Here is a 23035-nt window from a genome sequence, read left to right on the forward strand (position 1 = left end):
GAAGATTGCTTTAGAATCGAGAAACTACGTCGTTATTAAAGTATGAATAAATATAATCTTTACTACAATTAAACAACACTTATTTACAATATCACAAACATGACTTAAATAATGGATTCCTGTATTTGATGTTAATCTCTCCAGCGATTTTCAGTGACTGGCCACCATAAACCGATACGAGCATCACACCCACCACTCACCAGAACTTCATTTTGAAAATCGATCTACAAAAAAATCAGCAGTTTAGAAACTGTATTTTCCAAAAATGAATTGCCATGTTAAGGATATTCAGTAGACTGGTTGCTGCGGAGACTCGGATTATCGTGTACCCTGGACAGAACTTGTGTGCCGCAATTTTTACAATGAGGACCTACTATTATTGCTATGACCGCCCCAGAAATTGATCAGTTCCTCTAGAAGATGGGAGGCAAGCAGAGTGTATCATCGGCAGATATATACTTACTGCAGCCACTGCTTCCTGATGCTGTGTTATAGTACAGATAGGTGACGGTTTGCTAGATGGATGTAAAACTTGAACCACTGAATCGGTACAACCAGTCATTATAGAACCAAGGTTATGTATTACACCTGTCAATTTTCCATTATGACCACTTTCACAACTCTAAAAAAACATTTAATTCAGTATATCATTGATCAAAAATTAATGTATCACTATCTTAATGTCTTCCATGAACTTAGACATACCATAACAGGTTCAAAGAGATGATTATTAGTATTGAAAAGATGAAGTCGTCCTTTTTTATCACCGATCCATAACTGATTCAAGCCATAAGATAAACACATCGGAAAATATTCAAACTGAAAGGAAATTTTGATAATGTAGATTCCTGTTTCGCTTCTTATAAATCAGAGAATGCAAAATTCCTTAATATTACTCTGACCCTTGTTCCAGTAAAAATTCCCTGATCGAATGAAAAGGTAAGAACCCTGTGAATAGCGGAAGATTTTTGGCATATTTTCAACCAACCTCAATTGTTTTGAACACTTTTCCTGCGGTTCTATCGACTATTTTGATCGTCTGATCTTCACTTCCGCTGATTACGTATTTTTCATCGGCTCCGAGACATAGAACGGAACGACGATGTGTCGTGAATACAATCGGTTTTTCTACTCGAGAATCAATCGCATAAACTTCTTTATTATAACAACCAGCGTATAATATATCATTCACAAATAGTGAACATAAAACTGCCGATTTACATCTATATGTATGAGAAAAAAGAACAACTGCTGAGCCTTTCAAACAAAAGTATATGCATCTAAACATGTAAACAGTCAACCCCCAATACTCTGCCCCCCATGAACTACCATCCCACCTAACGCCTGGTTTTTTCAAAAACAAACATCCATCTTTTGTCTTGGAACTTACCTAGACAAAATCAACCCCGACATAGTCTCTACTGTCAAAATCCTAAATCACCGATGTGGGCCTATTGGAGGCTGACTGTATTGTATGAAGTATGACATAGTGTTTTATTTGACAAAAAGACATAGCTTACTTGACAGCGAATACTTCAGCGCAGTCAGCTTCTAGATCCCAGAACTTAATGTATGAATTCCACGATCCTGTTGTTACTATGTTGTCCTTAGATGTTACTGTCCATAACCAAGCCTACAACATTCACGAATACTGTTTACATTCCTGTATGATATTCTAGGTCTATAAGATTAATACGGAAAATAAGGCCTACCTTGCCGACATTTTTGTTATGCAAAATAGTGTCTTCTTCTTCACAGCCTTCACGAATTTTGTTGAGATCCCATACATGAAGATTGCCATCTCTGGAACCAGCAGCTACAAATCTTCCTCCCTTAATAAGAAATTGAATGGCAATTCATACGATGATGAGAAGGCTATTTCAAAATAATGTTTTAGAGGTCAGGCCTACCTTTCCGAGGTGAACAGTATCAACGGGTGCGTATATGCCAGAGGTAAATGATTTGAAATGCATGTTTTTCTCATATTCTGACCATAAACGGCATTGCTCTTCTCTTTCCATGCAAGCGAGTTTCCAGTTAAATGTTTCATCATCAACTGAAATCAAAATACAGCATCAAAATTTAGCAATACCAGCCAGACACTTGATGAATTACAGCTCCATCTACATAAGATAGTTTTACCTGGTATTGGGGGGTAACGTTGCATCCATCTTTTAGTAAGACGTATCTTCCATGTTGAAGCATCACTTAATAACGCATGTAGACTTTTACAAACAACAGTCAGAGTTGTGAGTATGAATTTAGCATTCAGATACGAACAAATATGCAGAAATATCTCTGGCGGTAAATTCAACAAATCTACCTCAGCGTTATCATCAACATTTGTCTGTTCTTCAACTTCAGTTTCTTTACGATTTTGATCACTTTCTTCAAGTACATCACCATCCATTGTTCACCACGTACAGGTTTAAACTGTAATCTGATACAACTGGAATGAAAGAAGTAAATGATCCCAGTATTGATTAGTTATTAGGCTATTAGATCATATGTATTAATAGAAGACTACTTTCAGAATGCGTTGTGAGTCATACTTTGCTTTACACAAAAGTTGTGCAGTCACTAATGAACAATTATTTGTTGGAAGTCATCAATAATTAAATCTTCAAGATTTATGTAGCAAAACAACCCCAAAGCTACCCAAAAGGTTATACATAATAGAACAACTCGTAAAACTTTACAAGGTTTTGTTTTGAAGCGCGACGTCCTTCAAAATGCGCTATTCTACCACCGGGTTGTCCAACTCTGCTGACTTTCATATTATCCCTGCCACTCACACACCTACCAAATAGCCAATTAGAATCAGTCATTCAGGATTCCAGCCAATGAGATTACAGTTTGGGTGGGTGTGACTGGTTGACCTGAGTCGCGCGAAACAAATAAATGTGGATCCAACAGGAAAACATTGAATTGCATTGATTACTATATTACCCATGTTTTAGAGAGTGGCTTCGGAAGCTTCAGAAACCATCAATCGATGATTGTGAGGAATTTATTCAAGATTAAAAGAGCATTTTGTATCCGATCCTTGAGAATGTCTTCAATTCCAACTGAGGAACCACTGAATGCTGCTGCCGAGAAGAGCCAACAGGTTGACGAGCTTGCTGACGTTGTTGAACTGGGTGGGCCACCAGCGAAAAAACTGAAGGGAGAAGATGAAGTTTTAACGGTAGTAGAAAAAGAGGTGAATGAAGCTGGTGAGAGATTGAAAAAGAAAAAAGTTGCGTTACTTTTATCTTATAGTGGTAAAGGTTATTATGGAATGCAGTTGTAAGTTATGTTTGTTCTGTCATGATTTTTTGCTACTCAAAATTATCTTCGTTGCATGTTTTTGAATTATGAAAAGAATTTTTCAGGAATCCTGGATTCCCAACGATTGAAGATGAATTGCTGACTGCTTTGTGCAAGGCTGGTGTCATTCCTTTGAATCACAAGGAAAACCCTTCGAAAGTTTGTAAAACATTTCTGCTATCTAATTACTGATTGTAAATTTAAGCCAACACGGGCATCTCTCTATTTATTTCCTTTTGGTTTTAGATGCAGTTCCAACGTGCTGCTCGAACTGATAAAGGTGTATCTGCTGCTATGCAAGTTGTTTCATTGAAATTATGGGTCAATGTTGAAAATGCAATAAAGAAAGTCAATGAACTATTACCAGCACAGATCCGTATGATAGGTACAGATCATTCAAATGTATTTTATATCGAAGTGGCTACTTGTACGGACCCGTACGAATAGCCTACGGAATTATTCGTACGGGTCCGTACGAGTAGCCACTTCGATATAAAATACATTTGAATAATTCCGTAGGCTATTCGTACGCACCCGTCGGATAACTCTGGAATTATGTGTACGGGAAGGGATAGGGTTAGGGTAAGGTGAGGCTATATGTAGTTAAAACATTCAAACGATTGTCGGCGAGCTCGATGGTCTAGTGGTATGATGCTGCACTAGTAACTTACCGGCCCGGGTTCGAGTCTCGCTCTATCCGCTCTATTTTTCTCTAACTCTATTCTCCACACTTTCCTTGAATTTTCAAAGTCGTGCACCTCTGTACGCATGCGCGGCGTTAATCGGCCAATCAGCGACAGTTATTAGCGTACAGATCCTAGTTCCGTACGAATAGCCTCCAGAGTAATCCGTACGGGTCCGTACGAGTAGCCACAGCGATTTTATATTCAGCGTGTTTTACTCGGTGAATAACTTTCTCTCGATGATTTTCAGATTTTAAAAGAACGACTCAAAGTTTTAACTGTAAGAATTCCTGTTCTCACCGTACGTACTCATATTTCCTTCCCACGTATGCTTTTACACCAGTTGAAGAGGTACGTCTATATTCAAAGATTGACGATGGATTTATGTTTTTTTTCCTTTGCTTAACAAAATCTTTTTAAAAATTTTAGATGGTGTTACAAAGTTTCAGACTCGAAGATCCAGAAAAAACTATTGCTAAAGTTAATGAAGTTTTGGCCTTGTATAAAGGAACTCATAATTTCCACAATTTCACATCTGGGAAGTGAGTATTTTAAACATATTGTATTCTCTAATCTTCGAGATGTAGAAACTGATACATAATGATGATTTATAGGAAACCGGACGAAGCAAGTTCAATGCGATATATCATAGATATGCAGGCAAGTTGTCTATAATCCTATCTATCCGCTATGATTGACTGGTAGAATGAAGTATAACTGTGTAGATTGTGTCTATTTCAGTGTAGTCAACCATTCATACAGGATGGATTAGAATGGGCTGTAGTGACAGTAAAAGGTCAAAGTTTTATGTTACATCAGATCCGTAAAATGATAGGTGAGTTTTAAACTTGATTGTCTGTCTTATCAAATTAATAGTTTCCCCCATTCACATTGCTGGACAAGTTTGGTATTTTTGTAGGACTGATGATAGCAATTGTTAGAGGACTTGCTTCAATGGATGTAATTTCTAAAGCTTGGGGACCGGCTAAGGTAAAAAGTGTTGATTATGAATTGTTTTAAATGTGTATGGTTGTGTATGTTTTTAAATTGTTTTGATTTTAGGTTGATATTCCTAAGGCTCCAGGGTTAGGATTGATGTTAGAACAGGTATAACAAATTTAAGCACTTTGAAAATAATCAAAAAGAAAATATTTGTTTCAGAATTTATGTTCTACATGTTATTCATATTTTCCAGGTACACTATGATTCCTATAATAAGAAATATGGCTATGATGGCATGCATGAGCCTCTGATTTGGGATGAACACAAGGTGAGTTTTATGTACTAGTGTGTGTTGTCGTTTAGACTGACTGGTTTTTACTAGTTGCACATTCGTTCTGACTTCTGGACCAATAATCAACTACCGGTAGTGATAAAACTGAAGATGACGTGGAAATGAACCACACCTGCTCTGCTCTGCTATCTGTAATTGATTTGGTAAACTGCTGAACCAGCCAAATCAGTATCATTATGCAAATCTAAATGAAATCATCGCATACTAACCTTAACAAAGTTCAAAGATAAATAAGATGATTATTCCAGTTCAAGAAACTTTTATTATCATTTTGACACTGATTTTAATTCAATCTACTGGAATTCCTTGCTGCTGCAGTCTGACCAACATTTTGAAAATTCAGGGGATTCCGAATCATGTTCAGCACAGGTTTCCTCACATTTCACAGCATGTTCACAACTGGTCACGCAATTGGGATCTTCATCACTTTTACAAAAATCTTTACAGAAACCTTCAGGTCTGGCAGCAAGTGTACAGCTTACCACAGCTAAAATATAAATTGATATAGAAGATGATACTGAAAGATTGCAAATAGCCAGCGAAGACAGGCAAACAATTAAAAGACCATTTTCATTAGAATCTAACATGCCCCCTATATTTTTGTAATACTTTATGACCCTAAAGAGATCAGATCAAACTGGTCCAAAGCAATCTCATAAGCCAATGCAAAATCAGAATCACACAATATGTACAAAAGGATTTGTGATAACTTTACTTAAATGAAATTATACCAAAACATTAAAAACTTATAACTTACCAGTCCCGAGACAGTCTATATGACTATGAAGTACTTACCCAAGACAAGGAAAGCGACAAAAAGTCTGTTCATGATGATAAAGTCTGCGAATGATGTCTGAAAGCTGAGAAATCAGTGATTTTCATTCATTTGAGAACTGCCTTATATTCTATCATTATCAGGTCCTGATATGAAGTTTATTTGGTTTTGAGATTTGATTAAGTCAAATTTGTCAGTTAACATCGACTAAACACTCAAACTGCTTGTCTCTATGTCACTAGCAGCAGGAATGTGATAAACAAACTTCCTACTACATGACAGCATCTCATGGAACATATTTTTCAACAATATTACTAGTATTTTATCAGGGATTCAGGAATGAGTGAGTCAGGTGGGGGGTCTACGGATAATTAGGTCAGTCTTTCACATTATTAATTTGACAAATCAATCCTGGTAATTACTTGGATGGTATATCTAATGGGGACCCTGTTCTATCCGTCTTTCTGTTGTTATATCATTTGTATAACTTCTTCATTTCTTATGATTGCAGGAACAAATAGAAGCATTTAAAAAAAAGCACATTTATTCGAGTATGATAGAAACGGAGAAGGCAGAAAAAGAGTATCTTTTTCATGAATGACTTTGTATTCTACTGATAATTCACTTACATTCAATGTTTGTTGCACTTAACTCTTAATAGTATGATGAAATGGATGTCTACATTATTCAGTCATCATTTTGATTATCGTATAAATGTTGATCTACCAGCAGAAGCTGAAACCGCAGTCGGCCGTGCTGCACATTTAGTGAAATTAGACGACAGGAAAAAAGCTGCAGCACTCGTTGAACTGAACTCCGTCGCTGGAGAAGACAATACAGATACAGTTGCATCAGAAAATACGAATGCCAGCAACGTAGAGGTACCAGTAATTCCAGCAGAAACTGCTCAACAGTCGGAGACAAATAAGGATTCTAGTAATTCAGAAGCTTTATCTGAAGTGGATACTAGTAATAAATCAGAATCAAATGGATGATATTTGTATAAATGTAGTAAATGATGTATGATTGATCGAAATTGATGGATTGAGGAAAGTCATACGAGTGCATTGGCTCGTCGTGTATGACTGTATAAGTATCTGCATTTCAGATTCAATAAATCCATTTTATCAAATAATATAGTATTCCAGTTACATTCATCGGGGAAATGTTCGACATAGATTTTGAAATAATATTTTATTCCCGAGTCTTTTTATCACAATGAGTGAGCAAACTAGACATTTATGGATTGAAACAAAATCACTTTATTTTCAAATCAGTACAAATTACAAAATTATATTATTACTATTATGCTAAAAGCCAGCAGTTACATTCAAGAAAATATCACAGAAAATTCATCGGCACATCATGATGTTATACACTGTTAATGTAACACAGATTTAGCATTTGAAATGAGAGGATGTTTTATCAAATTGTATCTCCTCTAATTCTACCTACACTATTCGATTATTGATTATACACTTTTGACTAAAATGATACCTATTTCGGAAGCTCAAATGATCGATGGACTATTTTGGTATAAAATATATATTTCAGCTACAAATCATTTTTGTACAGTGATAAACCTAGAAAAATATATTACATCAATCAATAACGCTTTAATACATAAAACATGTAGGAAACTTAGGCACTTACTTTAAACCTTTTATTATTAGGTTGTATATTTATTTAGCTTTCTAAGCTGACAGTAGGAACTGTTGAACTTGGAAGTAAATAATCAGCTTCTGGAGGTACAAAATTATTACTTTTGTTGATATAGTCCATGAAGGCATCGCGAATTATATGATATTCTTTTTGAGCCTTAGCGCGTTCAATATCTGCTTGATTTAGTTGAATCGACATCACTTCTAAATGACGACTTAATTCAGCAATACTGTCTTTAAGAACTTCGACTTGTTGTTCGTAAACCGCTCGTACTTGGTGTAAGTTATCTTTAGCGACCTGTTGTTCATACGTCCTCACCGCGATTATAGCTTGATGTCGTTCTAAATCTTTCTGATTTCGCAGGAATTCCAATTCCTTCTCTTTCTCTTCATCCGCTTTTTTGATTGCTTTTTCTAAAACTTCTTTATGATATCTGCAGTGAGAAGAGGAAGAGTTTTTGTTTTCAGAAACAGAGTTCACAGGATACCGAGGGAAAGATCAGGGAAATAGTAGGTTTTTGTTAATTATATCAACAAAAACCTACTAATAATAAATTAAAGTAGAATTCACAGCTTTAGTGGTTTATAGTCGAGTTGACTGATAGATTTGCATTACTTTGCCATTTTAGCGGCTTCTTTCGCGGCCACATCTCTCTCCTCTCTGATCGATTTATTAAGAGCTTCTTGTTTTTCTTTACGAAGCTCTCGTTCACGTTGCGCAACGGTTTCTTTCAGTCTGATCTCTCCTTCCTCTCTCTCTTGTTTCACTTGTTCCAACGCTAATTGTTGCATCACTCCCTCGACCCTTAAAGCTTCTTCCTACAATTCGAGCGTAATTCACCTGCATTACCAGCTGTATGAAATATAATAGGCCTAACGTATTTAATTATGACGATCTTACTTTGATTGCCTTTTGATTCTCTTTCTGTATGCGTTTTATAGCTTTTTCATGTTCAATTTTCAGTTTCTCTTCATTCTTTTTGATAGCTGCCTCTTTGATAAGTTCAGCTTGAGCCCAAACCCGCTGTTCGGCTTCTGACACTGCTAACACGCGTTCTTTGTCTTTTATCTCGCAATTTCGATTGTGAAGATCATCTCCAATATCTGAAAATAATTTTTGGCGGTGCTTTTTATATTTTTCAGAGATTTTCTAGAAAATACCATTTTTGTTATTGAAGTACCTATTATTTTCCTATGTGTAAAATTCTGGATAAACACTGGTTTTGTATCTTCATATCTCTTTGGGACAGTGTTGTACCTCGTTACAGGATTCAGGTGGTTATTGTTATTAGCGAGAGAAACTGAATTCATCATTGGAAGTCTCGAGGATGAAAGGGGAGGCAAAGATTCTATAGTTTCAGCTTTTGAAGATAGTGCCATCGTGAAACCTATTCCAGGTTTATATTTCTCATTACTAGTTTTTACTGGCTCATCCATAGTATCTGAAATTTGAAAGGAGAAAATTGTATTGTGTTGAAACTTTCAACACCAATATAGCACTGGCCTGATTTAGCCTGGCTTTACAGTCCCTACTGCAGATAAGAATGGTTCATTTCCCGTATAGTGATTGACTGACGGACTTGACTTACAGCAGCCAACTTTTCAATTTCATTCACAAAATTTTTAGTAGTTTTATTTACAACAACGGAGTCTGACAGATGACTTTTTCCTTTTGAAGATTCGTGAAAATTGTACAATTGCTTTGAATCTATGATTTCATAGAGGTACACCCTATATTGGCCGTCTATAAAGTAGAAAGAAATCTGATTCATACCAGCAAGCAGCAGCAGTAGCAGCACGAGCTGTAGTAGTTTTGACAGTTCTTCACGATTTGTTTACATTGCCTGATCACACACGACTACCCGTGAGAATACATACGCGCTTTGAAATAGTACAAGATTACTCTGGCCGTCGGGATGAGTTTTATTCATTAACTGGCGATTATTGAACATTTAAAATAATGAAGAGGTGTTTCTCATATGAATATAAAACCCAGATTGGCCGTTTTATTTGTTTGTCAGTGTCAAATCCATAGTAGATTCATTCGCGGAGGTCTAGTAATAAATGCAGGTTCTCATAGCACTGTCAAAATGTGGTTTCGAATCCCAAGACATCGATCACTTAACGAGTATTTTATTTACTGTTACATGTTACACTTTATTACTTCAGTATTCTGTATTTGGCTATTTCATTGTCTAGCCAATCTTCAAAAGTAACATGATACAAGAAAACGTATAAATTCTTCTAATGCCTCTGTTAAAGAGCAAGATACATCTTGTGATATATTTTCAATGTAAACAGTTCACCGGCATTGTAAATAATATAATGAATACAATAATATCGCTATTAAAAACTATAAATACACCAAAAAGTAAACGATGATGCATTTTATTGTAAATTGAATAGATATTTACAGTTCATTGGCATTTCTGAATATTTACTGGACAGTTTTTCATTTAAAAATAATGAAACATTTTTCAATGTGACCTACAATACATACATTGGACTACAAGAGGCAGTAAACCTTGACTAATTCAGACAGAGTGGTACCACAGCAAAGGTGAATAGTCTAAATTAAAGAATCGACGTATGATAAGGAAAACTGAAAGGCATGTTAACCAATAAATGAAGAAGTTATTGATCCAAATTAGACAAGGTTTACGTGATACCGGTATATGATATAAACTATAAATTGAATATGGTCAAAGTAATTTCTACAACGCAGTAGAAAGATTACTCTCTTTTATTGCTCGTATTTTCATTGTTAGGTTCGTATAGACCGGTACCGAAGCTGTATTTTCGTTTGATTTCCTTCTTATGTTTGACTTTTTGCTTTTGTTTCATCTTGTCTTTGACGACGGCCAATGAAGTCAGGAAGTTTCCAAGAAATAGGATCAGGAATATACCACTGAGAACTGGAACCTGAGAAAACATTTTCGATAAAATATCACATCTTCTAAAAACTTTTGAACTAATTGTTTTATTACCTGCCATTCAGTGTGGATGAGTTGATTTCTGTATAACTGGAACAATGTGTAAGCGTTGTATAGTTGGAAGAACTGCAACATAATTCAAACATTATCATCAACATTTTTTCTTCAATTGATATTGAATTGAAATATGGAGTAGAGATACACATACATATACTAAGAATAGGGCCGGCAAAAGGAATGTTAAACCTTTCCACATCCATGAATGAAATCCCTCTAAAATAGAAAACGAATGTATGAATCTTTTCATGCGATCAATACAGAAAAGTTCTATTTAATCACCTACCAACAGTAATATCCATATTATGACGTTCTCCTAATGAACGTAATCGATACAACTGGCCTTGTTGGTAAAATGATTGTAGAAGACTGACACAAACTGAAATGATTAATCATAAGTCATTAAAATCATTTTAAAACCGGTATTATAAATACAGTAGGACCTGTAAATTCAGATCATTTGGGATCAATGAAATTCATCTGGATTATGAGAAATCCAGATTATCAAACATCATATTCTATAGGCCTATACATTTATGTAAAAGTTGAATGTAAATAATATTCAAATTAGAGCAAATTCAGATTAAATTGATCCAGAGAAAGCGTGTTTGACTGTAGAAGCAGAATCTATTTGACATTGAACTTACACAAGAACAATGAAAAAACCATCAACTGAGTCCGAAACAAGATGTAACCTTCATCTTCTGGCCTGTAAATCCAATATAAAGATTAACAATATACCGTACCATGAATCATATTTTAAGGGTTTTATTTCTTTTCGAAATGAACCTACCAAATCAAAAATATTCCGGCGCAAAGGGTGGAAATAAAGTGATGAGTAACCCACCATCCCTTAATCCTAGAAACACAGAAATGCACAAAATCATTGATGAAAAGATATGAAGAGACTGTTGCGGTACGCCTAGAGTTGTGCACAGTATGAACTTTACCTTGACCCATTGTTGATCAATATATGTTCACGGATTGTCAAAGTACAATAATACCAAACTAACAGAAAATGGAATATCGCATCACTCCATCTGTAATGATATTCCAGTAGACATTATACAAGTACATCTACAGATATTTCAGTCTAAGAAACAGGAACAATATTTTTTGTAACTTACCGATGATTCACAAATGTTAATAGAACAAATGAAAAAACCAATATGATATAATTCATTATCAGCTTGAAACGTTCATAGTTTTGTTTGTACGCAAATCTGAAAAAAAATCAACAATGAACTATATGTGGCTGATGAGATATTAGAATCAACAAATAATACCATAAAAATTACACAATTTACCTATCCTCTTTGCTCAATAAGGAAACATTAACTTGTCCCAGGATAATATTAAGATACAGTCTGAAAACAAGAAGGTTTAATTGAGTAAATAGTTTGTCTCAATGAATCAGGGTACACATGGCAAACATCGAACATGATCAATACCCATTTTTTTTAGGTAAACTTTCACGAATATCTCTGAACTGTAGTTTTCGGTCAGTAATTCGTTGTTGTAGTAATTTTATCTTCTGCAGGTCAAAGCCAGATTCTGTTTTACTGAGCCTGGAAACAGTTCAAAATTGAATTAAAAGGGAATCAAATGCTTAAAGGTCACAAGGTTTCCCTCCCACACACAAACAAGAACATCCATCCTACCTTTTTAAGCCATCTGATATTGTCTTTAAACGATACGTTTGATGATTGAGGCCAGAAAGACACTTTTTCTGTTTTTCCGTTACTTCTACTACTTTTTTTGAATATTCTTCATGTGCTCGCTAAAAATATTAACAGTATTGTTTAAAAGAACATAATTAGTTAATTTTAATTGGATTTGTTCAACACCTCATCATGAGAAATAGATAGCCTTAACAGTGATTACTTCTAGGTTTTCCCATTCCTTATTGAGTTCAAGCCATTCTTCGTTGTATCCTGCAACCTTCGAATTATCCATCTTTGATTGTCACCCGGTGAAGCTGTACGAAAACAAGTTTATTGTATGTTGTTCACGAGCAGTAAATCAAATCATATGTCACTTCCGCATGTTACATGTCATGAACATGCTTCACATGTGAATTTCGTCTCGATCCAATCAGGTTCGAATCCCTGCCGTGGTGCAAATTTGGTCTCAAAAATTGATTTCTGATGCACTTATCTACATACATCTGACTCATCAACAACAGCTTTTCTCGTTGTTAGTTTTGATCATTTTGTCCAGCTAGGTTAGCCGTTGCGAGTATGCTGTTAAATGCGATAGGGTTTTGGTTCCAGAAGTCGGGCGGTTAGTGACCGTGTCCAGAAACCAAGTGGCCCAAAACTCTTAAAAGCAGATCCAGATTCTTATTTAATAAAGCTCCATCCAGCGTTGTTAGAATTTATATGTTTGAAATGAAATAGTGTAGAATGATTGAAGATATTATTACTCGCATGCCACAATGCCTATCAGCTTCAAACCTAGACTGGTTGCCTGTCCAATTCTCGGCATGCCACAGTCTGCCATATCCGCATAGATTCCGGCGACGGGTCGGAATGAATTGAAAAATTATAATTCTCGCTACTAGAAAGCTGCTGCTACTGTTTAATTGTCTAATTAATTAAAGTGAATTGTATGCATAAAAATTTGTCATTCCGATCCGCTCGATCTCAGAGTCTCTACCGATTCAAATCACGAGAACAACTAAGAGGATTACTCGAGTTAGAGTGAAACTTTTATTTTCATTGACTTAGCAAAAATCGATTTACTAAAATTCCTTGCTGGCGCAGTCTGACCAACATTTCGAAAATTCCGGGGATTCCGAATCATGTTTCGCACAGGTCTCCTCACATTTCAGAGCATATTCACAACTAGCTACGCAATTGGGATTGTCATCATTTTTACATACATTTTCACAGAAACCTGCTGGTCTGGCGGCAAGTGTACAGCTTACCACAGCTGAAATATGAATTGAAGTGTCAACGAAGACCAAACGGTTTAAAGCCTATATATTTTCTCATATTCTCGATTGTACATTAAAACTGTATCATGTATTAGTAGATCCGATAAATTACAACAAACATCGCATCAAACCGATCCCAAATTATGCAAAATCACAAGTATTCCCTATTACTATCACACACTGGTTAAAAAGTAAAAAGGATTTAACTTTACTTAAATGAAATAATGGATGAAAGTTGTACCAAAACATTACAACTTATATAACTTACCAGTCCCAAGACAATCTTTATGACTATGAAATACTTACCCAAGACAAGGAAAGCGACAAAAAGTCTGTTCATGATGATAAAGTCTGTGAATGATGTCTGGAACCTGAGAAATCAGTGATTTTCACTCATTTGAGAACTGCCTTATATTCTATCATTATCAGTTCCTGATATGAAGTTTGTTTGGTTTTGAGATTTGATAAAGTCAAATTTGTCAGTTTACGTCAACTAAACACTCATACTGTTTGTCTCCACGTCGGTAGCTGCAAAATTGTGACAAATAACCTCCCATTACTAATGCTACCACATGGTGGATGTACATAACTTTTCCAAATGATTTTTCTAGCCACACGCACATTTCGATTTCCCTTTTATCGGCCAGTTGCACATAATCTAAAAGTGGTCTTCAATTGTCCGACCGGTCTTAAGCTGTAAGATTAACTATAGAACCAAAATATTTCCTCAGAGGAATTCAGGTCCGTCATCGTTCATTAAAAGCCCCAAATTCAATCTTTCTTTTCAGCAAACGGATCTTATCTTACGATCGAGCATTGTTTGAAATGTGAATCTACGGGTTGGGGACAGAATTTCATGAAAACCTTAAACGCAGGTAACTCATTAGGGGTGCGTTTTGCCAGGCATGACCAACAGACGTAAGCAGATCTTCTGACGTCCATCTTGAGCTTGTTGTGGTTATACTAGCGTTTATTCTAGCTAACGTAACTACTTGTTGATTCTTATGGTATGCTATAGCCTATACTGGAACGTCCAGGTCGTGTTCTGATTGAATTGAAGAGAAAAACTTTTTGGTTTAAGTTAAAACAAGTTTTTATTGCAGATTTGATGAAACAAAATACGTAATTACTCCGATTTCGGACGTTTGGAGCATTTCGACAAACATTCCGTCATTTCAGGGGTATCGAATCTTTGTGAACCATAGCAGTCATCCTCGCAAACCATCGCGTATTTGCAGTCGTCGACACAATCAGGATCTGCTTTATCCTTGCAGTAATCCTCACAGTAATTACTTGGCCTAGCATCCAGTGTACACGTTAACACAGCTGAAACATAAGCGAAAGTCATAATTCAAATCAAGAACTATAAGAATCTCATTGTGTATGAAATTTTCTAAGCGAATAAGTATCGCAGTTTCCTGCACACAAAATATATGTACCAGCTACGAGATAACATTACAACCCTTTGTTTCCGTGCATTAAGATAGATCTTCGTGTCCAAAATATATCTTAATTGCTAAACATTTATGAATTCATGTGAAAGCAAAACTGTGAACCAATTGCAAGGTACGTTTTCGTCAGACATTGATTACACGTAAAACAATTCATTACGAAGCAGCGTAGTCACCTTTCTGTTCAAGACAACAGTTAAGGTTCTTACCTAGAACAAGGACAGCTACGAAGACTCTATTCATGATGATGAAGTGATGGAATAGTGATTCTGGGATCAAGTACTATTCTATGTTGCGTTCATATATATGTGATATCAGCTGATATCAGGTGTTAATTATTCATGATAACTGTCAGTCAGTAAAACCGGAAATGTGTGTTGATAAACCGTCGAATGTTAAAATCATCTATCACATATTTTTATTGCGCTGTCGTAATCGGAAATTGCTTGAGTTTCGTGGTTTTAATTGCAGCATTTACATTTCCGTATTGAATTCTCAGTTTATTTGGTTATGTTTGTTGATAAGAATTGATATGAATTCAACGTTGTGGATATGGTGGAAATTATTCAAGGTCACGACTGAATTCCAAATCGCTCCTTCCAGGAAATTATATCATTGATGAACCAATTACGCGGGCGAGGCATCAATATCAACACATCGCTAGTAGGCCCCTATAAGACTTAGGCTATATATTTCATAAATTCATGAATTAATATATACGTAAGATGAATCTTTAGAAACTTTTCATCGTCTGACTAATGTCAGTGAACACGGAAACTATGACGTATACAACACGAGAAATCTTTAACTTGATGATGGAATAGAAATCCATGGTGGTCGAAGAGAATAGTATATCATACAAATCATTAAAAATACCAAAAAGTCTTTGTGTTTCGTAGACTTGTTTTTATTGTTTAACGACAAGTTACAGTGGTATATCTATCGTCTTTCTTAAGCGGAACATTCTTCCCAACATTTCGTATATTCATCAGAGTCAGATTCGTGGCTGCCGCAGGTCTTCTCACATTTCATGGCAAGTTCGCAGGTCGCCATGCAGTCGGCATCGTCTTGTTCTTTACAAAATGTTTCACAGAAATCTGCTGGTCTTGGTATTCCAACAGCCATTGCGTGGCACACCACAGCTGAAAGATGAATTCAGGGATATATATATATATATATATATATATATATATATATATATATATATATATATATATATATATATATATATATATATATATATATATATATATATATATATATATATATATATAGTTTGTTTATTGTGCAGTTTGGATATATTATAATATAATTTCGTTACAAAGTTTGATATTTGCCATTTGCCTATTTTGGCCATTAAATTTGAGCACAACATTAAATATTCATAACTTCTGTTTAAAGTCATTTATGGCGCATTGCACTTGCTTGGATAATGTAGTTAGCCAAGTTTATATTGGTTTTTTTCGATTTTGAATAAACAGTTTGAGACGTTGTTAACATTTAATCCGTTGGTTAGCGGCGTATTTCTCAGTTCTACGTATCTGTGGCAAGTTGTTAAAATCGCATAATATGAATGAGAGAGAGAGAGAGAGAGAGGTCCTTTATACTCAGCTTCTAGTTTTTGAATCCTTATGAATATTCAAAGGAAGAGGCGGGCGCCGTTCAATCCGCGGAAAGAGTGACTTTCTGTAAGAATAAAAAACACTTACCCAGGACAAGGAAAGCTACGAAAAGTCTGTTCATTCTGACGATGAAAACCAGTGAAGGACCCAAAGTAAGAGCTGTGTTTAGATGATTTGAGATCTCCTTATATACAAATTCAATCCTGTTTATCGCTACTATATATCAAACATAATTTGTTCTGATAAACTCAAATTGTCAGTTAACAGACTTTAAAAAACCCAAACTATTTGTCTCCATGTCGGCATTAGTAAGAAATATTACATGGTAAATACATTAGAACAGCCTTGTGCTGATAATTTAGCGATTAGTTTGTTTTTGCCCAACTTTCAGGAAGTCGGTTAAAAAATTGAAATATTTATGGTTTTTCGGATTCGAAATTATTTCTGATGTTCTCAATTTTGCATTTAAGTATCTCCAGCATGATATTTATATGTACATAAGCCTAGTTTTGAAGTTTTGAATTTTGAATGTCTTTTGCCTTATATGACCCTGTGCGCCTAGTTTTGAAGAATGTCATTTGCCTTTGGCTAACCATATTCTTTTCAAAACATGGTAACACTACAAAACAAATCTAAGCTTATATTCTGAACTATCTATGCGTTTATTATAAATTCGGAAATTCCAGTTTTCGAGGCGTTTCACTTGCAAGTTCACGTTATCAGCTGACAATGCGTATATATACATACACATTATGTGAATATGATCGATATACTGCTGATATATATATACAGTGCATTCAGGAATCGAAACTAAGTGTATGTTCCAGGACGTACAATTATTGCAGCGATTAGAAATATTGAAACCTACAATGAATATAATAACTGTTGTTGAGGTTAGTAAATGCGAGTGCATGCGTTTAGTTTAGGGGTTTTCAGAAATACTTTATGTCGCAGGTATTTTCATTAGATTTACCCTACGAGCAATCATCGTAGCTCGTAGATTTACCAAATCAGGTTAAGGGGGGAGAATTGTATACAACTCGCAGTCAATGCGGAAGTTTCTAATTTGGTTACATACAACAGAGAACCAAATATTTTGCTTTCAGAGGTAGTATTTGGTTGAATTCTAGCCATTCGTCCAAATGGTCGTTTAAGTAGATAATGTCCATCCTAGAAAAATCAGGGATATTGATGTCAGGAAGAAAGAATGGTCATACAGATAGGAGGAAACTTCGGTTAAGAGGAAAACTAGCGATTGGAGTCATTATAGCATCTATCTTTCTCCTGTTAACATTGATAAAAATAAGCACTCGGACAGCGTTCCCGATAGAGAAAGATGCAGCTACGAGGAGCCAAAGGTCTAACGTAAGATCTTTGTTACAATTAGAAGATTTGGTATCATCGGATACCAGGCCGGTCATTGATGGAACAACTCCAACACAGAAGGAAAACGAGGTAAATCACGTTCACAATATTCTTCGTTATCTGAAGACCGCCACGAAACTCGGAAATTCTCACCAATTGTACCTTAGAAATAACACGATATAGGCTACAATACAAATTAGGTTAAGGTTTAATCAGATCAATTTTCCATTCATATACCTGTATTATCTCTATGTATACACGTTAGATATATTCTAATGTATTTTGAATTTTCAGTGTAGAGATTTCCATCATTTGAATATCAGCGATGTTTGTGCATTTATAAATGCAACGGCGGATTGTCTAATCGGTGACGGTTTCATCAATTACGTCAAAGTAGTTTACTGTTCATTTAGCCATCTTATTCCACTAGGTGTGATTACTCTGGTAAGTCGCAAACGAACCATTTTCAATAGATCTAAATATTCCCAAGTACAATATCCTTACTTTGTCAAAAATTCTAACCATAGACGATCTGGTGGTTGTTTTTATTTGCTGGTCTGGCTTCGACTGCGGATGAATTGTGAGTATCATTGAATTCAAAACTCTGAACCTGGATATTGCCGGCGCTGAAAATTCATCTTTAACATTTTCTTTTCTAGTTTTTGTCCGAATCTTGCAGTTATTTCCAAAACTCTTCGTCTCAGTCAGAACATAGCTATATCCTTTTTTCTAAAGCCTTCTCGGAACACATTTTTCGACCATCTTTATTATAAATCTTTTTCACGAAATCATGAAATACGCTTAGTACTTTTTCTTTGACTCTAGAAGAACGGAGTGACATTTCTAGCATTTGGAAATGGAGCTCCTGATATATTTTCTTCCATATCTGCGGTTGGTAACGCTAAAGACGGCGACGCTGGGTTGGCTATCGGAGCACTTGTTGGTATGTTTTTCAGGCAGATCAAACAGTCGTTTCTTTTAACTATCAGTGACCCGGAATTCCATGTTTCCGAGGAAATTACAAATAAAAACTAAACTTTTTCTCAAAGGTGCCGGTATATTTGTAACAACAGTCGTAGCTGGAACGATATCAATTGTTTGTCCATTCACGTCAATGGAACGACCTTTTCTCCGGGATATAGTATTCTATATCGGAGCCGTTTTCTGGACGTTCTATGTACTTTATGATGGTGACATATCAACAGCCGAAGCTGTAGGTAAGCAGGAGGGGAAGCATTAAGGTATATTCAGGTCTTGTTCGTCATCGCCGAAATGTTATTTGTTGTAAATTTCCTTGTAGGATTTATATGTTATTATGTTGTTTACGTGTTGTTGGTGGTGATAGGACGTGCTGTATATCAATATAGAAAGAAAGCCACAAATTCTCCTAAACCAGACGTACCTGGTATTACCGAAGATGATTTACATGGATGTAGGTTAATAATTCTTTTTATAATCATTTGACTTCTTTAGAATTTTGAGACATCCATTCCAAAACCTTTACCTTTGAATTCTTCCTGGACCATGTACGTAAATTTCCCTTATCTAGGGTATCTGATGTCGTTTATCAAATACCAGACGTTTTATAACCCGCTTTCCGGGCGAAACTCGCCTCAGATATTCCGACGTTCCTCAAAGAAACACAAAGTGCAGGTCGAATCAAGAATCGACACGATTAGCGAACGAGTTCAGGATAATGATATTATTGAAGATACATTTAGTATGTAAAATCCCTTATCGTCTGCCCTCTCCATAATTACCTATATCAGTCAAAACCTTCTCCAAACCTCTCAATGAGGTTAATGATTAACAATAACGAGATGATATAACGAGTCATTATGATTATCAACTGATTTTGTTCATGATTTGCATCCAGTAATATGACAGGTGGAGGTATTTGTATAGTCTGGCTGCATGGCTCATTCCATTAATCAAGTCAAACATTTTTTTTTGGATTTAGCTATACAAGCTGGTGCACCAACTTATGGTGCTCTAGATGATGACGAGGTAGCTATATTACCACCACCTATTGAGTCTAGACCACAGCGGGCTGTAAAAGGTAATCCATTGTTGCTCATCCACACAACATCATCTTTTAATATTAAGTACGGTGATACATGTATTTCTTAGAAAATTAGCATTTCTTTCTTCGGCCAGATATATTTGTTTAAACTTCCTTTGCCGGTTTCTAACATCACTTATCTTTACTGATGCTGAAGAATTGTTAATGTTAGCAAATTCTTCTATAATATCTCAAGCCTGGAGCGGGAACTGAATGCGCCCTGTTCTCTGCGGGTAACATGCGATCAGTGCATGTATTCTTTCATTTCATATCTGATATTAGGACTTGCAAAGGTGGCAGAATTCGTGTCGGTTACCTCCTTATTTGGAAACCAGGCAAACACGAACGATTCTCTGCTACCTCGGGACGACAGCAGCGTCGATCTGGGAAAACTGAGACATTCATCGAGTTTTCGTCAGTTTTTTTACTCGGCTCGTGGTTCTATTTCATCGCTATCCACATACATAAAGAAGTATTCTAACAAGTTAAGATTCAAACGGTTTTTGAAAGCTATCAATCCGATCAACACCGAAGACTGGTCTACTATGAACGTATTCTGGAAAACGCTAGAAATCTTCAAAGTAAATGTCGAGTAAATGAAAAAAGCTGCCAACAATTTCTGTTCTTCGTTATTCATTCCTAATTGAAATTGACATTATTTTCTTACTTAGTGTCCTCTGATACTAGCTTTAAAACTGACTATACCTCTAGTGGATTATGAAGATACAGAATTGCACAAATGGAATAAGATATTAGCGTGCTTACAGTGCTTTACAGCTCCATTATATTGCATTTTTGCTACGAGAGGTCTGTCATATACTTTCAGTATAATACCATAGTTTTGCCATTCATTTTCTAACAAAAATCTTTTACCTCAATGTATCTTATTTATTTTAGTTGCACTTATACCAATAAACGGCGTGTTTCCCGTTTGGGGTCTAGTGATGATTTTATGTTCCGTTTTTGCATTGGTCGTTTCATTTACTTCAGCATTCGATGAAATACCGAAATATCACTGGGTACGTTATTGATAACACGATACTCGTGTCCAATATATCGGAAAGATTTTTGCCACAAGTGATTGATACGAAAATCTTGTTTTATTCCAGGTCTTTGCATACGCAGGATTTTTTGTGTCTGTGATATGGATATATTCAATTGCAAATGAAATCGTTAATCTATTGCAGGTATGAAGATTTCAATTATCGTTAGCCTATTGAGATATCTATGCTAATCAATGTAATCTGTAATGTGATTAAATTTCAGATGTTTGGAGTCGTTTTCAGTATAAGTAACGCAATTCTAGGATTGACACTTCTCGCTTGGGGTAACAGTGTTGGAGGTAATACATTCGTTGAATTCGAAAAGCAATTTCAGTTGGACGGAGATACCCTTGACTCTGATATCATGATTATCGGTACATGTACTAAAAGCCATAATGTCTGGATTTCAGATATGATAGCCAACACAGCCACAGCGAGGCTGGGGTTTCCACGAATGGCAATATCAGCATGTTTCGGTGGACCGCTATTCAGTATCCTTGTTTAATTGTTGAATTATTATCAACCAGTTTAAGCAATATCAAGCTTTCCTTTACTGGAGTCTGTAGATATGTTGATGGGTATAGGCATACCGTTCACAATAGGAACCATTCGTCATAACGGAAACTTCACTGTAAGTACCCTGTATTACGACATGGCGGTTTATTGCATATTGTGTTATCCGTAAGAATTCTGGCATTATTAGAAATAACACCCACCTGTGACAACCTCTTTTTGTTAAATTGCAGTTGAAATTTACGTTGTTACAATTGGTTCTCATCTGTAGCCTAGCCGGAAGTCTCATCATGAGTCTAATCGCTGTTCCGTTGCGAAAGTTTAAATTTTCAGCTATCTACGGAGGACTTTTGATCGCGTATTATATCGTGTTTTTGATTATAGCCGTGTTAGTAGAAACACAAGTGATCACTTCATCTAATGCTATATTCAAACAGTAAAGTTAATGAGTTAGCATTGTAATATATTCGGAGGCGACTGTCGCAGACGCTTCTCGGTCTATTGACTACGATCAAGCTGTTGTATAATCAAAGACATGTATTTATTTTCTACGTAGACACGTGTTAAACCTGTGGGGACACTTCCACAGTTGTGACCAGTTGAATCACAGACCATGCCAATCTAATAACTTAAGACCAGTCTTAAGAACACCACTCGGGCTTAAGTCACGACTGTGTTACCAGTCATAGCTTTCGTATCAATTTTTATTTATTCTAGATTTTTTATATACTCTGGTTCAGAAATTTGTGTCTTAATAAACTGTACATATTGATTACAACGTATTTTTGGTATAAGAATCAGACCGCGAAATGAACAAATACATTGATACTTATGAATACTTTTAAACTGCAAGGATGTATCAATATTTTGGAAGCATTTATAATTCTAATAAATAATATTTGAATTTCTCATCTCGTCGTTTATTGTTCTATGATGATATTCATATTTCTTTATAACGCGTGTGTTTATCGTTTTAAGCGTTTGCTCAAAATATCCACCCCGAGCTAACTAAGGCAGTCCTGATTGATAGAAGATCATGACAAGTTGAATCTTTCAGTGTCAGCAACACTTGCTGTACACATATTTTGCAATAATATCATCCCAACATTGAACAACGGTACCATCACTTTCAGATTACATTTGTTTATTAAATCTTGATCGTACTAGTTTTTGTTACGACTAATGATTGACGCTTCCTTCTAAACAGATATTTCTTTAAGTTGCCCTGAAATGAAATTTTCGGCATAAATACTACTGATAACCTACGAAATATCAACCAGCCGTCACTTGTATTACCGGTAATAATCCGTGCTTTTTTCAAGTCATATT

The 23035-nt window shown here is 35.7% G+C and overlaps 5 protein-coding genes and 2 long non-coding RNA genes across 11 annotated transcripts; 2 read left to right on the forward strand and 5 right to left on the reverse strand.

Moving 5' to 3' along the window:
• Positions 1–97: 97 nt before the first annotated feature.
• Positions 98–2778, reverse strand: LOC141900240 (F-box/WD repeat-containing protein 9-like). The gene is made up of 9 exons (XM_074787040.1): positions 2700–2778; positions 2143–2449; positions 1911–2056; positions 1713–1832; positions 1521–1633; positions 989–1223; positions 706–819; positions 464–622; positions 98–224 (listed from the first exon to the last, which is right to left on the reverse strand). Exons 2-9 carry the CDS (start codon positions 2408–2410, stop codon positions 132–134), a joined length of 1248 nt encoding a protein of 415 aa, XP_074643141.1. The 5' UTR covers positions 2411–2449; positions 2700–2778; the 3' UTR covers positions 98–131.
• Positions 2779–2947: 169 nt separating this feature from the next.
• On the forward strand, positions 2948–7180 carry LOC141899239 (pseudouridylate synthase 1 homolog). The gene is made up of 12 exons (XM_074785421.1): positions 2948–3288; positions 3375–3468; positions 3556–3694; positions 4243–4343; positions 4422–4534; positions 4607–4652; positions 4734–4827; positions 4912–4982; positions 5055–5099; positions 5188–5262; positions 6573–6643; positions 6723–7180. Exons 1-12 carry the CDS (start codon positions 2996–2998, stop codon positions 7054–7056), a joined length of 1476 nt encoding a protein of 491 aa, XP_074641522.1. The 5' UTR covers positions 2948–2995; the 3' UTR covers positions 7057–7180.
• Positions 7181–7385: 205 nt separating this feature from the next.
• On the reverse strand, positions 7386–9570 carry LOC141900129 (uncharacterized protein C6orf163 homolog). Its single transcript, XM_074786884.1, has 5 exons — positions 9497–9570; positions 8904–9164; positions 8624–8826; positions 8339–8541; positions 7386–8156 (listed from the first exon to the last, which is right to left on the reverse strand). Exons 2-5 carry the CDS (start codon positions 9157–9159, stop codon positions 7748–7750), a joined length of 1071 nt encoding a protein of 356 aa, XP_074642985.1. The 5' UTR covers positions 9160–9164; positions 9497–9570; the 3' UTR covers positions 7386–7747.
• A 307-nt stretch (positions 9571–9877) lies between these two features.
• On the reverse strand, positions 9878–12749 carry LOC141899590 (transmembrane protein 120B-A-like). Of its 2 annotated transcripts, XM_074785976.1 has the most exons (12): positions 12597–12749; positions 12374–12492; positions 12164–12280; positions 12020–12079; positions 11840–11935; positions 11663–11752; positions 11506–11571; positions 11360–11421; positions 10999–11091; positions 10864–10928; positions 10710–10781; positions 9878–10644 (listed from the first exon to the last, which is right to left on the reverse strand). In XM_074785976.1, the coding sequence occupies exons 1-12, from the start codon at positions 12666–12668 to the stop codon at positions 10456–10458; spliced, it is 1101 nt and encodes a 366-aa protein (XP_074642077.1). In that variant the 5' UTR covers positions 12669–12749; the 3' UTR covers positions 9878–10455. The 2 variants fall into 2 exon arrangements, with proteins under 2 accessions (XP_074642077.1, XP_074642078.1); XM_074785977.1 differs by lacking the exon at positions 12164–12280.
• A 655-nt stretch (positions 12750–13404) lies between these two features.
• On the reverse strand, positions 13405–14042 carry LOC141900421 (uncharacterized). Its single transcript, XR_012618689.1, has 2 exons — positions 13957–14042; positions 13405–13646 (listed from the first exon to the last, which is right to left on the reverse strand). It is a non-coding gene; the product is annotated as an uncharacterized LOC141900421 (long non-coding RNA).
• Positions 14043–15986: 1944 nt separating this feature from the next.
• On the reverse strand, positions 15987–16929 carry LOC141900337 (uncharacterized). Its single transcript, XR_012618686.1, has 2 exons — positions 16811–16929; positions 15987–16243 (listed from the first exon to the last, which is right to left on the reverse strand). It is a non-coding gene; the product is annotated as an uncharacterized LOC141900337 (long non-coding RNA).
• Positions 16930–17486: 557 nt separating this feature from the next.
• LOC141900366 (mitochondrial sodium/calcium exchanger protein-like) lies at positions 17487–22589 on the forward strand. 4 transcript variants are annotated; one of them, XM_074787226.1, is made up of 18 exons: positions 17487–17616; positions 17830–18178; positions 18383–18532; positions 18616–18668; positions 18748–18805; positions 18920–19031; positions 19138–19305; positions 19389–19520; positions 19638–19808; positions 20049–20147; positions 20433–20731; positions 20822–20957; positions 21048–21169; positions 21260–21337; positions 21417–21492; positions 21604–21684; positions 21760–21824; positions 21940–22589. In XM_074787226.1, the coding sequence occupies exons 2-18, from the start codon at positions 17885–17887 to the stop codon at positions 22144–22146; spliced, it is 2301 nt and encodes a 766-aa protein (XP_074643327.1). In that variant the 5' UTR covers positions 17487–17616; positions 17830–17884; the 3' UTR covers positions 22147–22589. The 4 variants fall into 4 exon arrangements, with proteins under 4 accessions (XP_074643327.1, XP_074643328.1, XP_074643330.1 ...); XM_074787227.1 differs by lacking the exon at positions 19638–19808; XM_074787229.1 differs by lacking the exons at positions 20433–20731; positions 20822–20957.
• The last annotated feature ends 446 nt before the right edge of the window (positions 22590–23035 follow it).

Source organism: Tubulanus polymorphus, chromosome 2 (assembly GCF_964204645.1).
Source record: "Tubulanus polymorphus chromosome 2, tnTubPoly1.2, whole genome shotgun sequence".
In the NCBI taxonomy this organism is placed as follows: Eukaryota; Metazoa; Nemertea; class Palaeonemertea; order Tubulaniformes; family Tubulanidae; genus Tubulanus; species Tubulanus polymorphus.